A 22,186-nucleotide genomic window follows, 5' to 3' on the forward strand; every position below is an offset into this window, starting at 1 on the left:
TCATTTTATGAAATTTTTGTTACTACTTTGGCGAAAAATATATAAAACTAAAAAAAAAAAAATAGTTAATTACTTTTTTTCTTTCTTCATAAAAAGTTTTGAAATATATTTTCTAAACTAATATTTTTAGAGTATTGTTAACTTTAATAAAATTAGTTTTATTTTTCTCTCTTGTGATACGTGAACATGTCCCCTTATCCCTCATTTTTGTACCGAGAAGTTACACGCTTTTCCTCTTCCACGAGGAAGAAATTTGAAATTTTTTGGAGGTTTAATATTTTAGAATAGGAACGACATAATCAAAATCTATGACTTAAACTAATCAATCTTTTCTCGAGTATGACTTTAGTGCAAAGACCATGTCTAACAAATAACAATATGGTACTTTCCACAGTCTTAGGAAATTCCCAAAGAAAATACTTAGAACCTTCATGTTTTTTTTTTTTTTTAAATATTTTTTTATAAGTTGATAATTACAACAGTAGAAAAGGCGGAGTTGCTATTAGATTCTTAACAAAATTACATATTCCAACATATTAAAGATTTTTCAAAAATGACTAATGTATTTGTCAAATGCATCCTAATCCTAAACCAGTGCTATTTCTAAACGGTTTCTCATATTATTGCAGTTGTCATGGTTTCTTCGCAATTCACATTAATTATTAGAATTAGCACATAAAAAGTTAGGGCTTAAAAAAAACACCATAAGAGCATAAAATTAAATGTTAAAACTAGTTGTGTTTTTGAGATTTTTATATATTAGTCAAATAAACCAAATAATAAACTAAGTGAAACAGGCAAATACTCTTAACTTCGAAAGTGTTTAGTCATCTACATTAAAAAAAAAAAGAAATAAAATAAGAAATAAAAGCAATGCTTTAATTTTATTTTTAATATATTTGAAAAAGAAATGCTTTTATTTATTTTTAAAATACCTTTGAAAGTGACGTTTGAAATAAGTTTCAAAGACCACTAAAAACATTATTTCTTGAAAGGATTAATTAGTTTTTTATTTTATTTTATAGTTTTAGTATAGTTTTATTATGATCATCTTCAAATAAGATTGTCATGACCAATTATCATAATATCTCTTTGTATAAAAAAAAAAAAAAAAACCCATTAATTCCAAGTTACCTCTAATCTAATCAATAAAAAATAAAAAAAATAAAAAAATAAAAAAAAAACCTTTTCACCTCCTCTAAATACTAATTACTTCATATAGCACTTCACAATACTTAATTGAAGTATCAATTGAATTATTTAGATGTAAGGACCAAAGGTTTTAGAAAAAAAAGAAAAAGAAAAAAAAAGTGCCTGCAAAAAACAAAAACATTTCACTTTCATTTCTTTTACTTAACACTTTATTTAGGATCATCTACCCCTCTTGTTAATTAGTTAATTGAAAATATAAGAACAAACACGGAGCACGGTTCATGCAGCAAAGTTAAAACTTAAAACTTGGCTTTTGTCCTCTTACTATTGGAGCTTCCTAAAAATATAAATAATACAACTCTATCTCTATCTAATAATTATCTTCTTTTTTTTTTAATAAAAAAAATGAAGTTTAAGTACGTTAAAGTAATAAAGTGGCATATAATCACTGGTTTTATAGGAATCCAAATCTGTACAAGGTGACCTTCAAAAAAAAAAAATCTGTACAAGTTGTAAAATATCATACCCTATACTAAAAGAAACAATTTATTGAAGTACTACTTTGGATTTGATGACTTGGGAATATGCCAAAGGTTACTGTTGTCAGAGACAGTGACATCTCTCATTCTCTCTCTATCTCTCTCTTGCCCAAACTGCCCGTTTTCCATGTTCCAAACTGCCCAAACTGACCGGTGTTGGAACTCTTTCCCTCTATCTCAAGCACCCTCCTTTACCTGTTTCCATGCCTTCTTTTCTCTTTCTTCTGTGAAGACCCTTTTTATGAGTTTTGACTAAATTTTGCAACTGGGTCTTGGTTGGTTATTTCAGTTATAACCTGTATCTGATATTTGTCACATTGTTTTGTGAGTGTTCCATTGGTTTATGTAGGCATTTTTGGTGGGGTTGAGTGATTTGAAATGAAGTTGTTTGAAATGGGTTTTGCATGTGGATTTGATATTTGAAATCTATTTTTGGTGTTGGGGTATGAGAGTTTGATTATATAAGTATTTTTTTGAAGATGGCTTTGCAGCCTAGTGAAATTAAAGAGGAGGTGGCTTTGGATGTGGGCAAGTCAAAGAGAAAGAATAAGAAAGATGGGGGAGAGGTAGCTGAGTCTGGGTGTTGGAGTAGCACTTTCAAGTTCTTTGGCAGCTTATTGTCTTCAAAATCAAAAGTTGATAGCTCCTTGAGTGGCCCTACTGCTCATTCTGGTAATCCCATGTTTCCTTAATTTGTTTTAGTTGGTATATATATACACACAAAATTTCTCTTTGATGAATATTGCTTCAGGGTTGAAAATAAATAAATATTTTTTTATTTGCTTTGCTTATTTTGATAGATCAAGTTAAGATGCATGATAAGTTCTTCTGGATGTTGTGGAAATATTGGCTCTTCAGATCTCTTTGGATCTAAAGATTTATTAATAAAAAACTAAAGCTCCTAAAAACATGTATTTTTCAACTTGTCCATGATTTGCATATTTCTGTTTTTTTATTCATCAATATTTGGGTGTGGGGGGATTCGAACCTGGATGTTTCCAAAGGAAACGCCGGGAGGTGCCAGTTGAGCTACAAGGTCTTGGCAAGATTTGCTTATTTCTATGTGATTGAAAACTATACAATTTTAATAAAAGTTTATTGTTTCATCGGAAATGGTATTTGAAACAATTAGGCCATATCATGTAAAAATTATTCATTTTTATGTTTTTCTTTTTGTTTGTCCTTTTGACAATTATTTTTGTTTGGTCAAGCAACTGCATTATATTGTGATCAACAACTGGTTAGGCGCATATTTAACTTTCTCTGATTTGGTTGCTTGATTGCAATTGGTTGATCTACCAGTTCCAAATTGATGAAGCAATTAACTTGCATGATGTCAGTCCTATGCTGGTATTATATCACATAGCATACAGCATGAGTTTCCCAGAAATTGGTGCATCAAATTCTAAATCCTGATCATTCATTGAAGTGCATTTGTCCTTTTCCAAATCAGTGGGGAGCAATTTTGTGAATGAGAAAAGCAGAGACCATCCAGTTGCTTCAGTAGGGTCCTCTACAGCAACTAGCAATACAGATGGCACTTTTTCTATTTCCAAATTCAGTTCTACATCAACGTCGAAATTAAGTATTTCTTCAACATTAAAATTTAGTGAGGAACTTAAGGTTTCTTCTCAACTTCGGAAGTTCACATTCAATGAGCTAAAGTTGGCCACAAGGAACTTCAGACCTGATAGTATTCTTGGTGAAGGTGGGTTTGGTTGCGTCTTCAAAGGTTGGATTGAGGAGAATGGCACTGGTCCTGCAAAACCTGGTACTGGACTTACGGTTGCAGTCAAGACTCTCAACCATGATGGGCATCAGGGTCATAAAGAATGGCTTGTATAAACCCTCTCACATCCATTATTTGTTTCTCTCACTATTTACATATTTGTTTTGCTAAATGGTAGATGGTAGACCACATACAAGAATATTATTTCTTTCATCTCCATTATAACTTTAATTTTTTTGTGTTGCAGGCTGAAATTGATTTGCTTGGTGACCTCATCCATCCTAATTTGGTTAAATTGATCGGTTTCTCCATTGAAGATGATCAAAGGTTGCTAGTTTATGAGTTTCTGCCTCGGGGAAGTTTGGAGAACCATCTTTTCAGAAGTATGGAACAAATACTTTATTTTCTTTAAGAAGTCTTTCTGCATCTTGGATATCTTTGGTTGATCTTAAACTAATCCATTGTGAAAATAGAAAAAATCTAGTAGTAGTTGACATGAACAATGAATCGGACATACGAATTCAATTGGAAGTTTGCTTGGAGAAATACCTTGTGTTGTAGTTAAATTTAGTCTTTAGTGGCAGCACTTTGTGATGTAATTTAGTTTTAATTACAAACACAAGTGTGTGATTAAATTTTGGGTGATCATACATTAAAGTATAATACTTGTCTGAGACAAACCAAGTTAAGAACCTCCAATTGCATATTAAATACATGTATAATGTATGATCAAATGAAAGAAATGCTTAGTTTGAAGGTTTTGTGACTATCCTAGTAAAAAAGAAGTAATATTGGTAGAAATATATATCTCTTACAACAATTCTATGTAGGGAACAGTCATCCCTAGATTAAAAAGAAAAACCAGTTGAAGGTCTGACATGTCCGCTTACTGCTCTGACCCTGTTGAAAAGATCCTGTACTGAGATTTATTATAGGTTTTCTTTTGTTTTGATCTTATATTAGCTCAAAATCTTTATTATTTGCATAAACAATTACTAAAGGAGGGCAATGAATTGGCTATCTAGAATTTTCTCACTTTGTGAACATGGACACTTTCAGTTATGGCGAGAGTGACACAGGAAATTGTTATTGAATTTGTTTGTGCTGCCATTGAGATCTTGTACATGCTGATACATTGCGTTCATCTTGTAATATATATTTGCTCTTGGGCATTTTTATTTGTATTCCTGATGTTTAATGTAATCCTGCAACAACCATGTTAAATTCTGCAGGGTCCCTGCCTCTTCCTTGGTCTATCAGGATGAAAATTGCACTTGGTGCTTCAAAAGGCCTTACCTTTCTTCATGAAGAGGCTCAAAGACCAATCATATACCGTGATTTCAAAACTTCTAATATTTTATTAGATACGGTATGTGACTAAAATTATGAAATATCATTTTACTCCCTATTGCTATTTTATTCTAAAATATAAAAAATTTATATTTAGGATTACAATGCCAAGCTCTCAGATTTTGGGCTTGCCAAAGATGGTCCCGAGGGAGACAAAACTCATGTATCAACACGAGTTATGGGAACATATGGCTATGCAGCTCCAGAATATGTCTTGACTGGTGAGTGTGATTAAAATTAGTGGCATGGTAATTGTTGGTGCTATTGTTTCCTATACTGCAACTACCAGACAAACCAGTTGATGTTGTTCAGTGAGTGCAATGCATGTCTCTAATATGAAGGTCAATAGATATATATGAAATGTTTTTTTTTTCTTTTATATTTCTTTTTTTCCAGTCTTTCAGAAAAATCATAATAAGTAAATGTTTTGTCAAGCTATTCTATTTGACTATTTTTTTATAATACAAGGACTTGATCCAATTGCAAGAAAAAGGGAGGGAAGAGAAAGAAAGAGGAGGGGGGGCGTCACTAAATCAATTCAAGATGAAGGTCCTTGGTATACGCTGTTTGTTGATATAGTTTTAGTGGATGAAACTGGATGTGATGATAATGTCAAGTTAATAATTTGAAGGGATGCTTTAGAATCAAAAACCTTTTGGCTATGTAGGACTAAACAGAGACAGTGTACATGGAATGTATGTTTAGTAAAAGTAAAAAAGAAAGATGAAGGGGTTGTAAGTCTTGCTATCTTGGATAAATAATTCATAAGGATGAAGAATTGAAGAGGATGTGAATCATAGGATAAGAGTAGGGTGGATGAAGTGAAGAAGCATGTTATGAATATTGTATGATCATGGAATACCTATTCAATTTAAGGGAAAATTCCTATAAGACTATTATAAAACCAGCAATCTTCTATGGTACTGAATGTTGGACTATTAAGAAGTAACATGTTCATAAAATTAGTGTCAAAATGAGAATGTTGAGATGCATAAATGGAAATACAATAAAATATAGGATTCAAAATAAGGAAATTATTCTCTTCATGATGGGGGTGATCCCTGTTGATGGAAAGATGAAGGAGCGTCACTTGAAATAGTTTGGTCATGCATAGAGAAGATCAATTAATGCACTAGTGAAGAGAGCGAGTTGTTTCAAGTCAAGGGAACTAAACAACGTAGAGGAAGACCAAAAATAACATGAGTAGTAGTAAAAAATGATGCATCAATTAAGGAGGTGACAAAGAGAATGATTTTGGATGGATAAAATGATGGAAAGAATACATGTGGCCTATCTCAATAAGCCTGTTGAGGAGTCATAGCTAACCCTGAAGTTTTAGGACTAAGGTCTGGTTGTCATAGGTATAGGGCTGCAAACACTTAAAAAGTATTGTATATGGAAATATTGTAGTATAAGTAGCTGTGGGTTCTCAGACTTGTGTACCAGTGAGTGTTTCATTTCGGAGGGATCTTTGGCTCCAAATGATAGTCTGGAGCATGTGAGATTATGTTATATATAAAGGTAGAAAGCAGGATTAGCTTAGGAACAAAAAATGGGAAAAGGGGTTTTGTTAATGAGGATAAAAGAGGTGGGTGAAACTTCCGTGAACTTTGGTAGTTACAGTAATAACCACAAGCAAATACTAGTGGAGGAGGTGGCATGGTGGCTGGGATGGCACAAATCTTTTGAAGCAAGCAGAATATCTGTTTATGTATTCTTCTTCATTAAACTAACATATTTTTTTCTTATGTCAAGAGTTCATTATACTGGTACAACACTCGAAAGAATTGTTCTCTTTCACAAGAGGTCTGTTGATTTATAATATATGGCGAGGGGTGCAGTTTTTGAAGGAATTACCTTTAGAAGCAGTTCAATTTTTTAGGGTTGCTATACTTTTTATCTTTTGCTAAGCAAGGGTTAATTTACTTAAGTAAATCTAACTGTTATTGCCTTTCAACTTTAATACCTATCTAAAACCTTGTATGAGTCGTAGATTCTCCTTAAAAATATGACTTGATGATGCTTAAGTCTAACATAATTATTGGTTTAGGACATCTGTCATCAAAGAGCGATGTGTACAGTTTTGGAGTTGTCCTACTTGAATTATTGACTGGCAGAAGATCCATGGACAAAAAAAGACCAAATGGGGAGCAAAGCCTTGTTGGATGGGCAAGACCGCTTCTTGGAGACAAGAAGAAGTTGTATCAGCTAATAGATCCTCGCCTTGAAGGTCACTTCTCGATTAAAGGTGCAGAGAAAGCTGCCCAGCTTGCTGTCCGGTGCCTTGGCCGAGACCCTAAAGCCAGACCTAAGATGAGTGAGGTTGTTGAAGCCCTAAAGCCTCTGCCAAACCTCAAGGATATGGCCAGCTCTTCATCTTTCTTCCAGACCATGCAAGCTGATCGTGCCAGGTCAAACTCAAATGCTGTACATGGAAATGGATTGCAGGCAGCATCTAGACCAAGGAATGGACAACCAATGAGGAACTTATCAATTATAAATGGTCCTCATGCTTCTCCAAACCCTCATTCTCTCCAGTCTCCAAAACCAAATGGAAGAGAATCATAGAATTAGTCTGTCTTTTGTATGTTATATATCATTGAAAGAGTTTTTTTTTTTGGCACGTCTGTTGTATCTTGTATATGTTGGATTTGTAATTTAGTCAAGCATGGAACTGTATTCTTTCTATAAGCCTACTGCAATCAAAATGAGCAAGAGAAATGATAGAAAAATGGTTTCAAATTGGGATTGACAATGCATAATTAGTTGCCAAATAATTTTGGAAAAATTACATTTTGATCCAATAGTTTAGAGGTGTAACAAATTAAACAATGTGGTTTAAAGTGACAAACTAAATTTCATTCCATTTAAGCCGAACTGGTGTCATGAGTTTAATATTGGTAGAGAGAGTTCAGTTTGTAACCTTTTCATTCGCAACCTCAGGTTTAATATGTTACCTTTACAATTATAAGGTTTACACCCCTATATTTTTAAAAATGTAATTTTCCCAATATTTTTTTTCCTGATTGTCTGTAAAAATCTAAGGACTCTCAATTGGGCTGCTTCAATGTGGACTTCAACTTGCAATACCAAATGAAGCCCAAGATGATAAACGAATCCTTTGTCAAAACAGGCTTTGTATGTATGTTTTAAAGGGAAAACTAGTTTTGAAGAATGCTCTTTGGTTATGATACCTTCAGAGTGCAATGCAACAAATATGAAAAGCAAAATTTCCATTTTTGTGTTGTATTTTGATGTTGGGAGGTCACCTTCTAGGAAATTTCTTGGTGCGTGACTTTCAGTTATATCTAAATATCAATGCCAAAATCATTTGTGAATATTTTAGTACCATCACGACAATAAAGGAACACCAGCAGGCTACCCACTCTATCCACTTTGAGGTAGTTTGTTTTGTATCACAATCACCATGATTTAAGCACTGACCAACAAAAGACTTTTTCTTTCTGATGGGTTTATACCCACATAGTAACTCTTTTGGAAATCAACATTTCACAGTGACATAGTGGGGGATATGTCATGCCATGGCCTGCACTAGTTATTTTCCATGTCTTTCTAATCTCAATTCTAATGATGGTGTTTGAAGTGGAATTTATATGGTGTCATATAGTCTACAAACTTAGTTTGAGGTAATATTTAGGCAGCATTGGGGCTGTGAAGCATGAAAAATCTAGAACACTAGCTTAGTTTGCATAGGATTTACGGGACTTTTCTGTAGTGTGTTAGCTTGAGTTTAGTCACTATAAGTCACCATCAGTCCGTGAGTAGTCCGTTACTCACGCTGAGAAATTTATTCAATATTCCTCGAATACCTTATCTCGCATAAATGATAGGTCTTATCATGAACTTAATTATTAAAACCCGCACATGCTAGCTCTACCGTATAAGTAATTGAGGCGGTCACTTAAGACTCCAAGTAAAAAAAAAAAGCTTCCTAATTTTAATAAATAGGGTTACTTTTTTTATTGTAATAGTATTAATTAAGCTCAAATATTAGCCAATAAATAAGATATTTTTTTTAATTAAAAAAAAATGTTATGTTCACAACATTTTTCACAATTTTTTTTGCTATAAATCCTAAGTGGCAGGTTGTTACAGACTGTTACTGGTTGTCAAAAAAGTAATTTCATTGATGGGTTTAAATTAGAACTAATAACAATTTAACACCTAAGATTTGTTGTCCAAATGTTGTTAATGTAGCACTTCTAAAATAAATTAAAAAATACAACATAAAAAATTTCACAATATTTTTCACAATAGTTGAGTTGACAAATTTTTACTAGTTCTCATCTAGATCCACCGCTAATATCACTTTTTTACTTATCACTATCAATCTATCACATCAATAGATGTGAAATGTTTTGTCAAATTTTTTACCTATAGACTTTCTAAAAAAACTTCTACTGCGGTTCATGTTAATTACTAATTTTACATCTAAAACAAGGTAATATAGTTTAAGTTTAAGTAATATATATAAATATATAAATATATATATATATTATAAAAAAAGTCATATTTAAATATATAAAATGGCTTAATTCAGCTTACGCCTCTCAAATGTATCAAGCCGTCACTCACAATTACGTAACAATTATGTAAGACAGATACTGAATAATTTCTTCTCCTGCATCAAGCCAATCTTAAAAGTTAAAACTATGGCACGTATAGCTCATATTTATTGACAATTCAGCAGGATATGGGTTTTTTTAATTTTTTGATGAACAAGAGATGGGTGTTGGATGTGTATTTATCACAGCTATTTAATTTGGTTGTCTTGACCCTTGATCTTTACAAAAGATAAGAGTGCCAGATTCTCCTCTTTCATAACAAATATATTTTTCTTTAGTCACATGATATTGAGAACACAAATATTTCTGATGGAATTTTGAATCACTCTCCAGCCAATGTCACAACATGTAGTACATACTTGTTCATTGGACATATTATATGTGGTGTGGGTTCCAATTAATGGTGATTGTCCATCTTTCTACTCAAAGTGAAAAATGGTGGAAGGACTTTGCTATGAATTCTTGTCATCATCACCCTCCACTTCTAAGATATTTTTGTCTCATTTTACACATGGATCATTAATTCTATGGTTAAGAACTTAAGATGTAACTTTCTTTGATATAAAAATGTATATCTATGTCATATCATTTAAGACTTTTTTTTTCTCAAAAAAAAAAAAAAAAAAAAAAAATCATTTAAGACTTTGATCAACTAAACAAAGCATGGTAATTTTAAAAAAAAAAAAAAAAAAAATTAACAGAGAATGATAATTGATAGTATAACACCATGTACACATTTAAATAAATAAATGAAAATTTAATGTTAAAGTAAGCAAATTGTCTAAATCCAAATAAAAACTACCGGCACTTCACCATTTCCACCACCACTGTCGTCATGGCTTTATTGCCACTTCGGCTACCATTTCAATTAAGATTGAATTCCAGGTTTGAAAAACTGTAAAATGTCCTATAATATAATTTCGACAAAAGAAAATTTATTTATTGAATGAGGATGGCATTGTTAGTTAATTATAAGTTATAACTAGTAAGTTACCCGTGCGATGCACAAATAATGCTGTAATGTTTTATATAAGATGGTTTGAGAGAATATTGTAAATGTATTATAGCATAATTGTTATAAAACTTTATTAGTAATGAGTTCATCATAAAAACAACAGTTATAAATTGCACATACATATCTATTATAATTATTAAATTTAAGTAATGAGAAAGAAAAAAAAATTGGAGGAATATTATAGAATAAAAATTGATATAGAATGTGACTTCTTCTTTCTCCTTAATTCTAAAACAAAATACACATTTCAATCACCCATAGTCATTGTCAATCACATCATTTATAAAACCTACAAATCCACAATGTCCAACCTTAATATCAAAATCGTAATTGCCGTTATCACTCAATATAAAATGCAAGTCCTCCTTCCTTGGTTGTAAACAACTCATACGGGTTAGGAATAGATGAAACATCAATGTTAGAACTAGGTAGGTATCGTCGAAAAATTGAATGTAAATGACATTATTTTTGGTTTGTATGTATTTGACATGAAATGGCATGAAGGACTATGGGTAGGTATATATAAAGGAGTAGAAGTGCAAGAGGTGAAAAATAGTGAATTAAAAAGTAAAGAGTTTTGTGTGTATGTGTAAGAGGTGAAAAGTCTTGAAACATTGAACCAAAAAATATTTATTTTAAAATTAGAAAAGTCTTGAAATATTAAACCAAATAAAACAAAAATCAATATTTAATTTGTTCTTATCTCTAATATGACACTTGAGAATATTTCAATTATCTTCGCATAGAACGCACTATTTGACAGAATCTCATACATTTTTTCATGTGAGATCTTTGCTTATATATATATATATATATTGATGATTTTAGTCCAACGTTTTGTTTTGTTTTTTTGCTAAGGTTTTCCTTTTTTTCCTTGGTTGATTGGTCCGGTATAAGAATGATAGTGGGACGAGGCTAAAGAATGGGGTCTTTGCCCTTGCCCTACATGGTTTTGTTTTGCCCCATCTTCATTCCACCCCAGATGACGGGGGAAATTTTCTTGCCCATCCTTGCCCCATAAGCCCTATCCTGTAAAACTCTACTTCTTGTTAATTTGCTCCATAACTATTACAATTTTTTTAATAAAACCTATTTTATTAATAAAAATATACTTGAAATTACAGCTAATATATCCCATTAAATCAAACTAATTTTTAGTAAAAACTAAATAATATTATCCAAGTATTTAACAAGACAATCTCACAACAAAAACAAAAATCTCATAGTATACACATAATAAAATAGAGGCAGCGGGTTATGTTGGGTAGAATAAAATAAACTAATATTGATATGTTTGTTTAAATAGTAGGATTTTAAGGTATGAAAATTTTACAATTATATTTATCAACACTGGGTAGGGTGGGGGCTAAAAAGTTTATACCCATTTCTACCCTGCAGTGTAAGGCTAAAATCTGACCCCATTCCTACTCCACCACCTTTGCGGGGTGGGGAAAACCTACGCGGGGAGAAGCAGGTCAAATGGGGTAGGGCAAAATTGCCATCGATGGTCCGGCACGTGCTATATTCTTGTAACATAAAAGTTAAACAAGCTTTTCTAAAATTAAAAAATATATATATATATATTAAAGAAAAATTTAGAAAATATATTGAGATAGTCAAAGTTAGTGTAGATCAGCTGCTAAAGCAGTAGTAAGAGGGTGATTCCTCTAACCAAACGCCATTCATACGGTAAAATTAAAGAAGAAAATAAACAAAGAATTGTAAAGACTAAGAAAAAGGCGGAAGCAAGAAGAAAAAAAGTACATGCAATTACATGATTTAACTTAATAACCTAAGTTCATAGATGGATCCCCTAGAAGCTATACATCTTTACTATATGATCAAGCATGATACAAAGAACCCCAATAAATTATATTATATGGGAAAAGTTAATGGATGCCTTAAGAGTATTGGTTTAAATAATTTAAAAAAAAAAGTTTTTATGGGAAAATAAAAATGAAGTTGACCATTTTTTTCTTTTTTATTTTATAACTTTTTATACTTCTCATGAAAGCGGTATTCAAATTTTCCTATAATAGTTTATTAACAAATGCTCTAAGAACACCTCTTAACTGGACCCTACATATATAATAAACCATCCATAAATATATCTTCAATGCTCCCCTCAATAGTCAATACCCATACATAAATATATCTTTCAACAAACCATCACAACCCATAAGCAGCGATGAGCACTTGCCAGTTGCCAACAATAACATCTATCATGAACCAGAGTATTGCATCTTCTGTTAAGTTTGATTGATGTGTATAACAGTATAAGCCATAAGGATACAAATTACAAAGAAAAGTTATACAGATTATGGTATAATATTCATATATTCAATCAAAATTATTGTCATTATTTAAAGTTGAAAATGTGCACAGCTCATTCTTTAAAAAAATTATTTATGTTTCTTGGTCCACAAGCAACCCTTATTTATTACCATTATAGTTTTTACACCATCCAAGCAGTACTAAATATAGCCAAGCCTTGGGAATTAAGATAGGAGACTATACACACCAAAGATAATAATCAAATGCCCAATGAAGTTCGAACACACTTGTTAACATGGACACGCACAAACACAAACACAAACACAAATAATTGAATAAGCCTCTTTAAAAGTAATGATTATATAATGTATAAAATATATGCATCCTCCACTTATCCAAATATTTTCCCTAAAGAGGGAAAAACCCAATATCTTAATCACATAATTTTTAGAAAACTAATTTGAAAGGGGGAAAAAAAAAACCTTTTAATCCGTTATATAGTAATTCAAATTATTGTTCATATACGTGCTTTTAATGACCTTATATACGGTTGTTCATATAAATTAAAGAGAAGTACTATGTTCATAACATTTTCACAACATATTCACAAAAAATTTTAAGTGACAGATTGTTACAAGTTTTTTTTATATTTTTAATCTATCACTTAAATTACTTTCTTACCCACAAGTAATAGCCCGCAACAACTTATCATTTAGAATTTGTTGTGAAAATGTTGTGGATGTAGAATTTATTTTAATTAAAATATGAAATGGTTAAAAACTTAAAATACACCTAAAAAATGATTTGATAAAATAAGTTGAAGAATATTCCTTTAAATCAGTTCACGAAAAAAAAATCAAATTAATTTAAACAAAACTCAATACATGTACGATTAAAAAAAAAGTAATAGTACTTTATAGCATAAAATTTTTATGAAGTCCAACATCATCATAACGGTGTGTCATACCATAACTTAAAAAGTATTGTAAAGGAACCATAATTTAGAAGGCTAATATCTCACTTTAAAAACATTGTTATTTTTATTTTCACCTAAGAAAACAAAAAAAATTCATTTAGTTTTCTTTACCAAGCTATACAACCAAAAAAAAAAAAAAAAAAAAATTCCAAACTATTTTCAGGAATGTAAGAACTTTAACTAAGAATCACTAAAATTAATTTACGCGTAGACATAGCCATAAGAACCCAAAAATAAAAAGAAAACAAGCTAATTATTGTTACATACTCACTTAAGTTTACTTGAAATTATAAGTTAAAAAAAGTAGAAACACGATTTCAGTTATAATATTAATAATGTAATGGAATCGTGTTTTGTGGTGCCTTTATCCCGTACACATGGCGTGTAACTAATACCATTAGTAAAAAACCAAAAACAAAACAAAAAAACAAAGGAAATTACCACTTCAAAGTGGTGGTCCCTACCGAAACAAATATTAACCCAAAATAGGGTGACCTCCCGAGTGATTAAACGAACGAAAGCGAGAGAAAGAAAACAGAGAACCGTTTTTCAATTCTCTGTCTCTCTCTGTGTCTCTGTGTGTGAGCTCTGCTCCTATATATATATATATATATCCAGAATTGGGAATCGTAATAAATTAAGCGTGGCACATCAAAATTCACAGCTCTTGTGAATATCTTTATCTCTGTGTCATCTTCATTTTCCTTTCCTGTTTTCTCTGCAAGGTATATATATGTCTCTCTCTTCAATTCTATTTCATTTTCGTGTTTGATTGCTGAGAAAATATTTGGGAAATTTTTTTTTTTTTCAAATTTCATTGCTCTGTTACTTTTTAAATTTATTTTGGTTATCTCTCTCTGTGATTTTCCTTTTTCGTTTTCGCTGCAAGGTATGTTTGTACTTTGATACTTGACTTCTCTTCAATTTTGTTTCATTTTCGTGTTTGGGTGCTGAGAAAATTATAGGATAATCTTAGAGAAAACTCAGAATAGTCACTTCATTTTTTGCAACTGTCCTTAAATTTCGTTTCTATTATTATTATTTTACTATTATGAGTATGCGGTATTGGTTTCTGTATGGTTAGTGAGAAAAGAAGAGAAAGAGAAAACTAAACGAAATTGAGTTGGAGTTTTCTGTTTTGTATTTGTTGAATAGGAAGTTGTTATTATTATGTATGCTTGAGGTTTTGATAGGCTTGGATTTGTTCATTTATTATTATTTTCCTACACTTTCTTCTGAACCAAACAAAGTTTTAGGGTTTGAATAATGAAAATTTTGGTTTAAAATCAGAGGAAATAGTTGTATTTAACCAGAAACTAAACTGAAGTAGTTCAGAAATTTTTTTTTTTTAGTGACTCTGTTATTTGGTTGCTGAGAAAGCACTCAAGCAGAGGAAAAGAAATGACAGCTGAACCAAGGTCTTATGTGAACTTTTGCTATTAGTTTTCAGAGAATGAAAATTTTAAAAGTCTCTTTAGAGTTATGGTTGTGTTAAGATACTGAGAGTGAGTGAGGTTTTTCTTTGCTTTTCAAGAAATAAAGTTATGATTTGATTTTGTAAATGTTAGTAAACTCACTGTTTGGTTGCTGAGAAAACGGTGGAATAGAAAAGATAAGAAAAGAAAATTTTGACTTTAATAATATGCGTTGTTGTTTTGTATTCAATTATTGAGAATAGTAAACTTTGTAAAGCCAATTAGATATTGGTTGCTTATGTTTCACGTTTTGGATACTTCCTTTTCTCTTTCCTTAAATCAATCAGAGGCTAAAGCTTGAAGGGTGCTTTTTTACCAAAAAAAAAAAAAAAGGAGGTAAAGTATAAATAAAAATTTCTTTGTACCCATTGTTAAAGTTGTCATCTAGTTGTTGGAATTAGATTAGTTTCTTTGTACCCATTGTTATGATAGCCAACAGACTATGCATTCCTTATCTAATTTGAAGGAAGAGTATAACTAAAAATTTCATCTGAAGCTAAGACTTGAGTAAATTTGAGATAAGATTAGGTATTCGACATCCCAGAAAGTTAGAAAAGTTTTGTTGATTACTTCTATGGTCGAAGAGTGTGAGATTGGATTAGTGCTCTTTTGGTTTATGAATTTTAACTTTTTTCATTAATCTTACTTGCAGAATTTAAGTATGGGTCAAGCATTCGGTTGTCTTCAGGTGGACCAGTCAAATGTGATTATCAGGGAACATTTTGGAAAGTTTGATGATGTGCTGGAGCCAGGGTGTCACTGCCTGCCTTGGTGTCTTGGATACCAGGTGGCTGGTGGACTCTCATTGCGTGTGCAACAACTTGACGTTCGATGTGAAACAAAAACGAAGGTGTTCATCTTCTTTACTTTCAATTTCCTAAATGATTTGATTTGAATCTCATACATGTTGTTGTCAGTTGTATATTTTATTCTTTATAGCCTTTGATCAAATCTAAGTTTCATCTTCTATACGGGACTGTGAAATTGAAAAATACAAAATGGGAAGTAGTAGTTTTTGTCCAAATTCGGAACTATTTTGTCTCTACAATTTAGATTTGAATTTAGTTGATGTCTCTCTCTCATCTTTTTCTTCATTTTCAATAAAAGTTTGTAACTTCTAGAAAAGGGGACATATAATATGTACATTATTTTAATTTTGAGTAATTTAATCTAGTTCATTGTGATCAGTTGGCCAATAATGTTTACTTTTCAGGACAATGTCTTTGTCACTGTGGTTGCATCTGTTCAATATCGTGCTGTGGCTGACAAAGCATCTGATGCTTTCTATAGGCTCACCAATACCAGGGAGCAGATCCAATCCTATGTGTTTGATGGTCTGTAAGACTCTCTCCAGTGCTTCAGTACTTTCATTTTCACTTGCACAACTAATGTGTTTCATTTCTTCAGTTATCAGGGCAAGTGTGCCGAAATTGAACTTGGATGCTGTCTTTGAGCAGAAGAATGACATAGCAAAATCTGTGGAAGACGAGCTGGAAAAGGTAACTTAATCTTCTATTCTTAAAAAAGAGGGATTGGATTGTTGTGGCTAAGATGTTTCCAGAACTCACAACAGCTTTCTTTTATACTTTACAGGCCATGTCCACTTATGGGTATGAAATCGTCCAAACACTAATTGTGGATATTGAGCCTGATCCCCATGTGAAAAGAGCAATGAACGAGATAAATGCAGGTAACATATATTTCAATCAGTTGCACCACTATAAAGGATAAATATTATTGTATTTCTATACATGTCCTTTCTTGGACTTTTTTTGTTTTCCACGATTACAAGCATGGATATGTATGACAGGTGCATTTTCGCACTGGCATGTTTGCTTGCATTTTTTTTTTTCTTTCCATTATTACTTTATATCACCCTTGAAGCTTGTTTTTATCACTGAAAACACCCTTGACTTAAGGTAGTTTGCTTTATAATTTGATCATGTATAGTATTTTGGAAAATTGTTAAGTTGCTTTTTAATGATAGAAGGAGAAAACTTAGATAGAGTTCCTTAGGTATTGTACCTTAAATTTCCCAATTAAATACAACCATGTGAATGTATTGACTAATGCAGCCCAAAATTATCGTCTTTCTCCAAGGAAAAGTGTTAAATTGTGAAACCTAAAGTACAATACTCAAGGAATTATACATAGTGTTACCCATGATAAAATACTCTTGGATTCCAAATAATTTGGAATTCTCTTTTTTTTTTTTGGTTATAGATCCTTGTGTTTAATTATGTTAGTGGCTTAATCCTTGTGTAATGCATTTTGCTTTTGTTACAACAGCTGCTAGAATGAGGGTGGCAGCAAATGACAAGGCAGAGGCAGACAAAATCTTGCAGATCAAGAAAGCTGAGGGAGAAGCAGAATCAAAGTACTTGTCAGGGCTTGGTATTGCTCGCCAGCGCCAGGCCATTGTTGATGGGCTGAGGGACAGTGTACTTGCCTTCTCTGAGAACGTGCCTGGAACAACTGCCAAGGATGTCATGGACATGGTGCTGGTTACCCAGTACTTTGACACAATGAAGGAGATTGGGGCATCCTCAAAGTCCTCCTCTGTGTTCATCCCACATGGGCCAGGAGCAGTCAGAGACGTTGCTTCACAGATCCGAGAGGGTCTTCTTCAAGCTCAGTCTCTCAAGAGTTGAAGACAAATATAAGCTTGGCTTGGATTTTGCCTACGAACTCCATATCAACAAATTTAAGCTTGGCTCGTGATTTTTTACCTACGAAGAGTACACTAATATAAGTTTGTTGGATTAACTTGATGCGTGTTTTGCTGGATTTGTATTTTACTGCTACTTATAGCAAGACCTTTTATAATGCTTATGTTTTAAATTTGTCCTCTTTGATAACACATCATTGAGGAGGTGGTGTATAATTATGTTAATGGTTGAAGGATATTGTTGGTTTCTACTATTTAAATTGTAGCTTTCTTACTATAAGTCTCATTGCAAAATGGGTTAGTCTTATCAGTTACATACAAGGGTGACAAATGCTCATAGGTGAAGTGCCATTTGCAGTTGGCATACTACCCCATATGTTTACCGCATGTTTCCCTTATCGACTTGTTTGGAGGCATATAGACTACACGTCTCAGAATGGTGGATGTGTAGTAGGAGATATTCTTTCTTGACATTGGAACCAATCTTTTGGCATGGGTTTTGTTGTGTTTGTGTATTATCGTTCTCCAAGTGGTATTTAGATTCTGGTGAATATGGCACGGCTCTTTGAATGAGAATCTGATTTGAAGCCAACATATTTTCAACCTTACAATCTTAACGAGGGATAAGAAAGGTATGCGAGAAGTTTCGTATGTGCCAGTCTATGTTACATGACAAAAAATAAAAGTTACTTTATATAAAATGCGAGGATGGCTATTGTTTGTTTTTTCCCTTATTTCAATATTTGATCATGACACCTATGTATAACTTGATTATTTTTTTCTTTATTTTTTATTTACTAGCTTGTTTTCGTTCATTTTTCTTTTGCTATATAAAAATGTAATTCTCTTTATAAAGAATAACGAATACAATAGATAAGTTTCAATCCATATAGTGTGAGTCATCTTTCTCTTTTGTTATTGGCAAGAATTTTCTGGTTAAATTGTCTTTTGCTTTAATGGAAAATTCCTATTGTTTATTTACTTGTTTCAATCACACAAAATATTCTTTAAGTAGATTGGAAAAATCTGTTACTTAAGTGACCTAACCTTCTAATTGTAAATTGTAAATTCTCTATTTCTTGCCATTATTTCATGGTATATATAAATTATGGACTTCGGCATTGTCACAATCCTTTTAGAAAAATCAACGAACCTCGCTATCAATGTTATACTAGTAGAATTTAATTAAAAAAAAAAAAAAAAAGCCCTTAGAGTTGCCTTGACCTCCAAAAGAAAAAAAATTGGTATTTTATTGTCAGATAGTAGGTTTGGGATTTGAATCTCGCCCGCACAAAAAATTAATTAATATTTTATAAAAAGTAATTATGAGTAGTTGCCATAGGATAAAATTCTATTAAATCTATCCGATAAGAACGGAATAGTAGCTAAAGATCAGACGAGAAAATTATTCTCTTATGAGATTGACATCTTTTATTAGTTCAAAAGGACTATCTGTGAGTGAATCCCACGCTACTGGAAATTAGAGGCAAGAAGATATTTTGAAAGACAACAGTGAAAAAGACGTTTTTGTAGGTTCATTTCCAATTAACTACCTTTGCAAGTGACATATGCATGATCCATCCAAACAGTCAATTTTAGTTTCATATTGGACTTGGCTTTAGATTAAATAAAATAAAATAAAGTGATATAACAGATACAAAAATTTTCATAATGTTTTATGTAACTTATTAAGGTTTTTTGATAATATAAATTTGTTTAGGTAGTCATTTGTGACTATAGTAGTATCATTTTTACATTGAATTATTACCAATATAGTTTTTATTATGCACTGCTCACAATAACCTCTATCACCTTGGATTCATCCAAAGAATCTGATACCGAATTTGTAAGGGGCAACCCAAACTTCACCGATATGATAAATGGAAATAGGCTAGATGAATATATTTTATATTTTCTAGTTTTATAGGATAAGAAAACACTCAATAATTTAAAGGATAGACAAGCTTACCACTAAAGTAAACCCAAAGGGATACAAATAACACCACCCAAAGGAATTTAGCTAAGGTTAGAAAACTATTTTGGGCTCACCACTTTATGAGATATAGATTAACACCACCCAAGAGATACAGAAACCAATACTTGCCACCCAAAGGAATCCACCCAAGGGATAAGAGATTATTTAGAAGAAATCCATCTATTGAAAATCACAAGGTTTTTAATTCTGAAAATACACACTGAATTTTATTTTGATACAGTCAAAGGCTTAAATAGAGCTTGGAATAGCCCCCAAGCATAAGGAAAACGAAAATAATAATAAATATATTCACTTAACTTGACCAAAGTTAGATATAACTCTTGGGAACTTAGAATCACAATAAAGTACTTGTCTACCTAGGAGAAATAAAGCATAAAGTCTGATTCATTCTAGGAGACACTAAATAAAGATTATTTGACTTTATTAATAATAATAAATAAATAAATAAAAAGTTAAAAATAATGAGTTGTTATTCTGATCTTCAAGGAAAGCTTTTTGGGCCAGACTGACATCAGATTGAGCTTGGTGGATCTTAGGACACTTCGACTAGAACTTGGGACATTCCGATGTCAAGAGGGATAAAACATAATGGATGAATGTTTCCTAAGAAACCAACATTAAACACTCTTTGACTTCTTGGATAAAATGACTTCAAATATCTTTTGAATTGTTATTCAAATAATGGCTTTATTTGCTGGGCTTGAAAATAAACATGGTTGAGCTTAAGAAACTGATTGGATTGGGCTGTAGGCTTATTCAGATACTCCTTATGCCACCATGTTTGTAGTTGCCACTTTACTCCCGTGTCAGAGTCTACTTTCGATTTCCTTTTCCCTTTTTCCTTAAAATTATTTTTCATGACAAAAGAATGCAACCTCTTTGTTCCAAATATTTACAAGATTTCTAGATTTGGGCTCTTTTAGAGCATCTCCAATGGTCTATATAAACCCGAAATTCTCTCTATAATAGAGAGTAAAACCCAAAAAAAGCTCTCCAATGGACTCTCTATTCCTATATTTTTTTTTTGGCTCATGAACAGTAGCTCATTAAGTTTGATGAGTTACTGTTCACTCTTCAATGCTTTTTTTCTATTATAATAATTAGGTGTTGAATAAAAAAACGTTGGAAGATATGTAGTTGTTAAAAAAAGAATAAATAATGAACGAAGAAATAATATTTAAGTGAGATAAAGGATGCAATAGAGAATTTGTTGGAAATGTATTTGAAAAAGTAAATAGTTAAAAGGTAAAAATTACTATTCATTCTTTAAATAGTACAAAAATTTAGAGATGATGATAGAGATACTCTTAAAGAATAATACTTTTTTTTTAAAATAAATATTAGTACACAACTTATTTTATATACATTTTCATACCTTACCAAGTTGACAGATTATGATAGGTGAAGTGAAAATGACAGCATAGATAGGCCCGTGTTCCAACCAATCACAAGTTATTATCTTTGTAAATAATAATAAAAAAAGTTTAAAATGCAAAACTTATTTTATAAGTATCACTCTTTTTCATTTCGGTCGTTTAAGTTAAGGTTTTGTCATTTTAGTTCTTTAAGTTTTATTAAGTTAAGGTTTTGTCATTTTAGTTCTTTAAGTTTTATTCATTTCCAATTAAGTCTTTTGTTAGTGCTCCGTTATTTGCTGCTGTCCATTTACCAAAACGACACCATTTTGAATTTTTTAATTATTATTTCTTAATTTCAAAAAAACTGAAAAACGTTAATTAAAAAAATATATATTTAAATTACTCAAGGGAACAACGTCGGTCCCTAACCCACTGAATAACAAAAATAATCCCCACCCCACCGATGTCTGAGAAATTCTATGGGTTTTGAACAGTTTTGCTTCTTTGGCACTTTGGATTCTAAAACAGACTCGTACAGCCAAAACCAAAATGCTCCCATTAATCTCGAATGAATTTTCAAACAATTGTGTTTTCAAACAACAATTTTTAGTTTTTAAACAATATTATACGTATTTTTACACATTTTTTCATCCATACGTATTTCCACACATGTTTTTAAATAATAATTTTCAATTTTTAAACACATGTACCAAACGGGCCTTTTGTTACTGTCAATGGGGGTGGGGATTATTTTTGTTATTTAGTGGCTATGGAACGACATTGTTCCCTTGAGTAATTTTGTTTTTTTTTTTTTAAATAACGTTTTAAATTTTTTTTTTGAAATTAAGAAATAAAAAATAAAAAATTCAAAACAACACTGTTTTGGTAAATGGGCGACAGCAACTAACCGAACACTAACAGAGGACTCAATTGGAAATGAATGAAACTTAGAGGATTGAAATGACAAAACTCAAATTTAAAGGATTAAAAATAAAAAAAAATAAAACTTAGAGGGGGAGTTTTGTATTTTAGCCTTAAAAAAAAAAATTATGAAATATATTATATTGT

The 22,186-nt window shown here is 31.6% G+C and overlaps 2 protein-coding genes across 3 annotated transcripts; both read left to right on the forward strand.

The window, feature by feature from the left end:
* The first annotated feature begins 1,800 nt into the window (after positions 1–1,800).
* Positions 1,801–7,462, forward strand: LOC115976815 (probable serine/threonine-protein kinase PIX7). Of its 2 annotated transcripts, none has more exons than XM_031098305.1 (6): positions 1,801–2,363; positions 3,121–3,530; positions 3,668–3,803; positions 4,653–4,789; positions 4,868–4,991; positions 6,821–7,462. In XM_031098305.1, exons 1-6 carry the CDS (start codon positions 2,171–2,173, stop codon positions 7,336–7,338), a joined length of 1,518 nt encoding a protein of 505 aa, XP_030954165.1. In that variant the 5' UTR covers positions 1,801–2,170; the 3' UTR covers positions 7,339–7,462. The 2 variants fall into 2 exon arrangements, with proteins under 2 accessions (XP_030954165.1, XP_030954166.1); XM_031098306.1 differs by having other exon boundaries at positions 1,803–2,363; positions 3,145–3,530.
* Positions 7,463–14,153: 6,691 nt separating this feature from the next.
* On the forward strand, positions 14,154–18,044 carry LOC115976816 (hypersensitive-induced response protein 1-like). Its single transcript, XM_031098307.1, has 6 exons — positions 14,154–14,346; positions 15,749–15,946; positions 16,310–16,430; positions 16,504–16,595; positions 16,690–16,786; positions 17,386–18,044. Exons 2-6 carry the CDS (start codon positions 15,758–15,760, stop codon positions 17,745–17,747), a joined length of 861 nt encoding a protein of 286 aa, XP_030954167.1. The 5' UTR covers positions 14,154–14,346; positions 15,749–15,757; the 3' UTR covers positions 17,748–18,044.
* The last annotated feature ends 4,142 nt before the right edge of the window (positions 18,045–22,186 follow it).

This window comes from Quercus lobata, chromosome 2, assembly GCF_001633185.2.
Source record: "Quercus lobata isolate SW786 chromosome 2, ValleyOak3.0 Primary Assembly, whole genome shotgun sequence".
Lineage (NCBI taxonomy): Eukaryota > Viridiplantae > Streptophyta > Magnoliopsida > Fagales > Fagaceae > Quercus > Quercus lobata.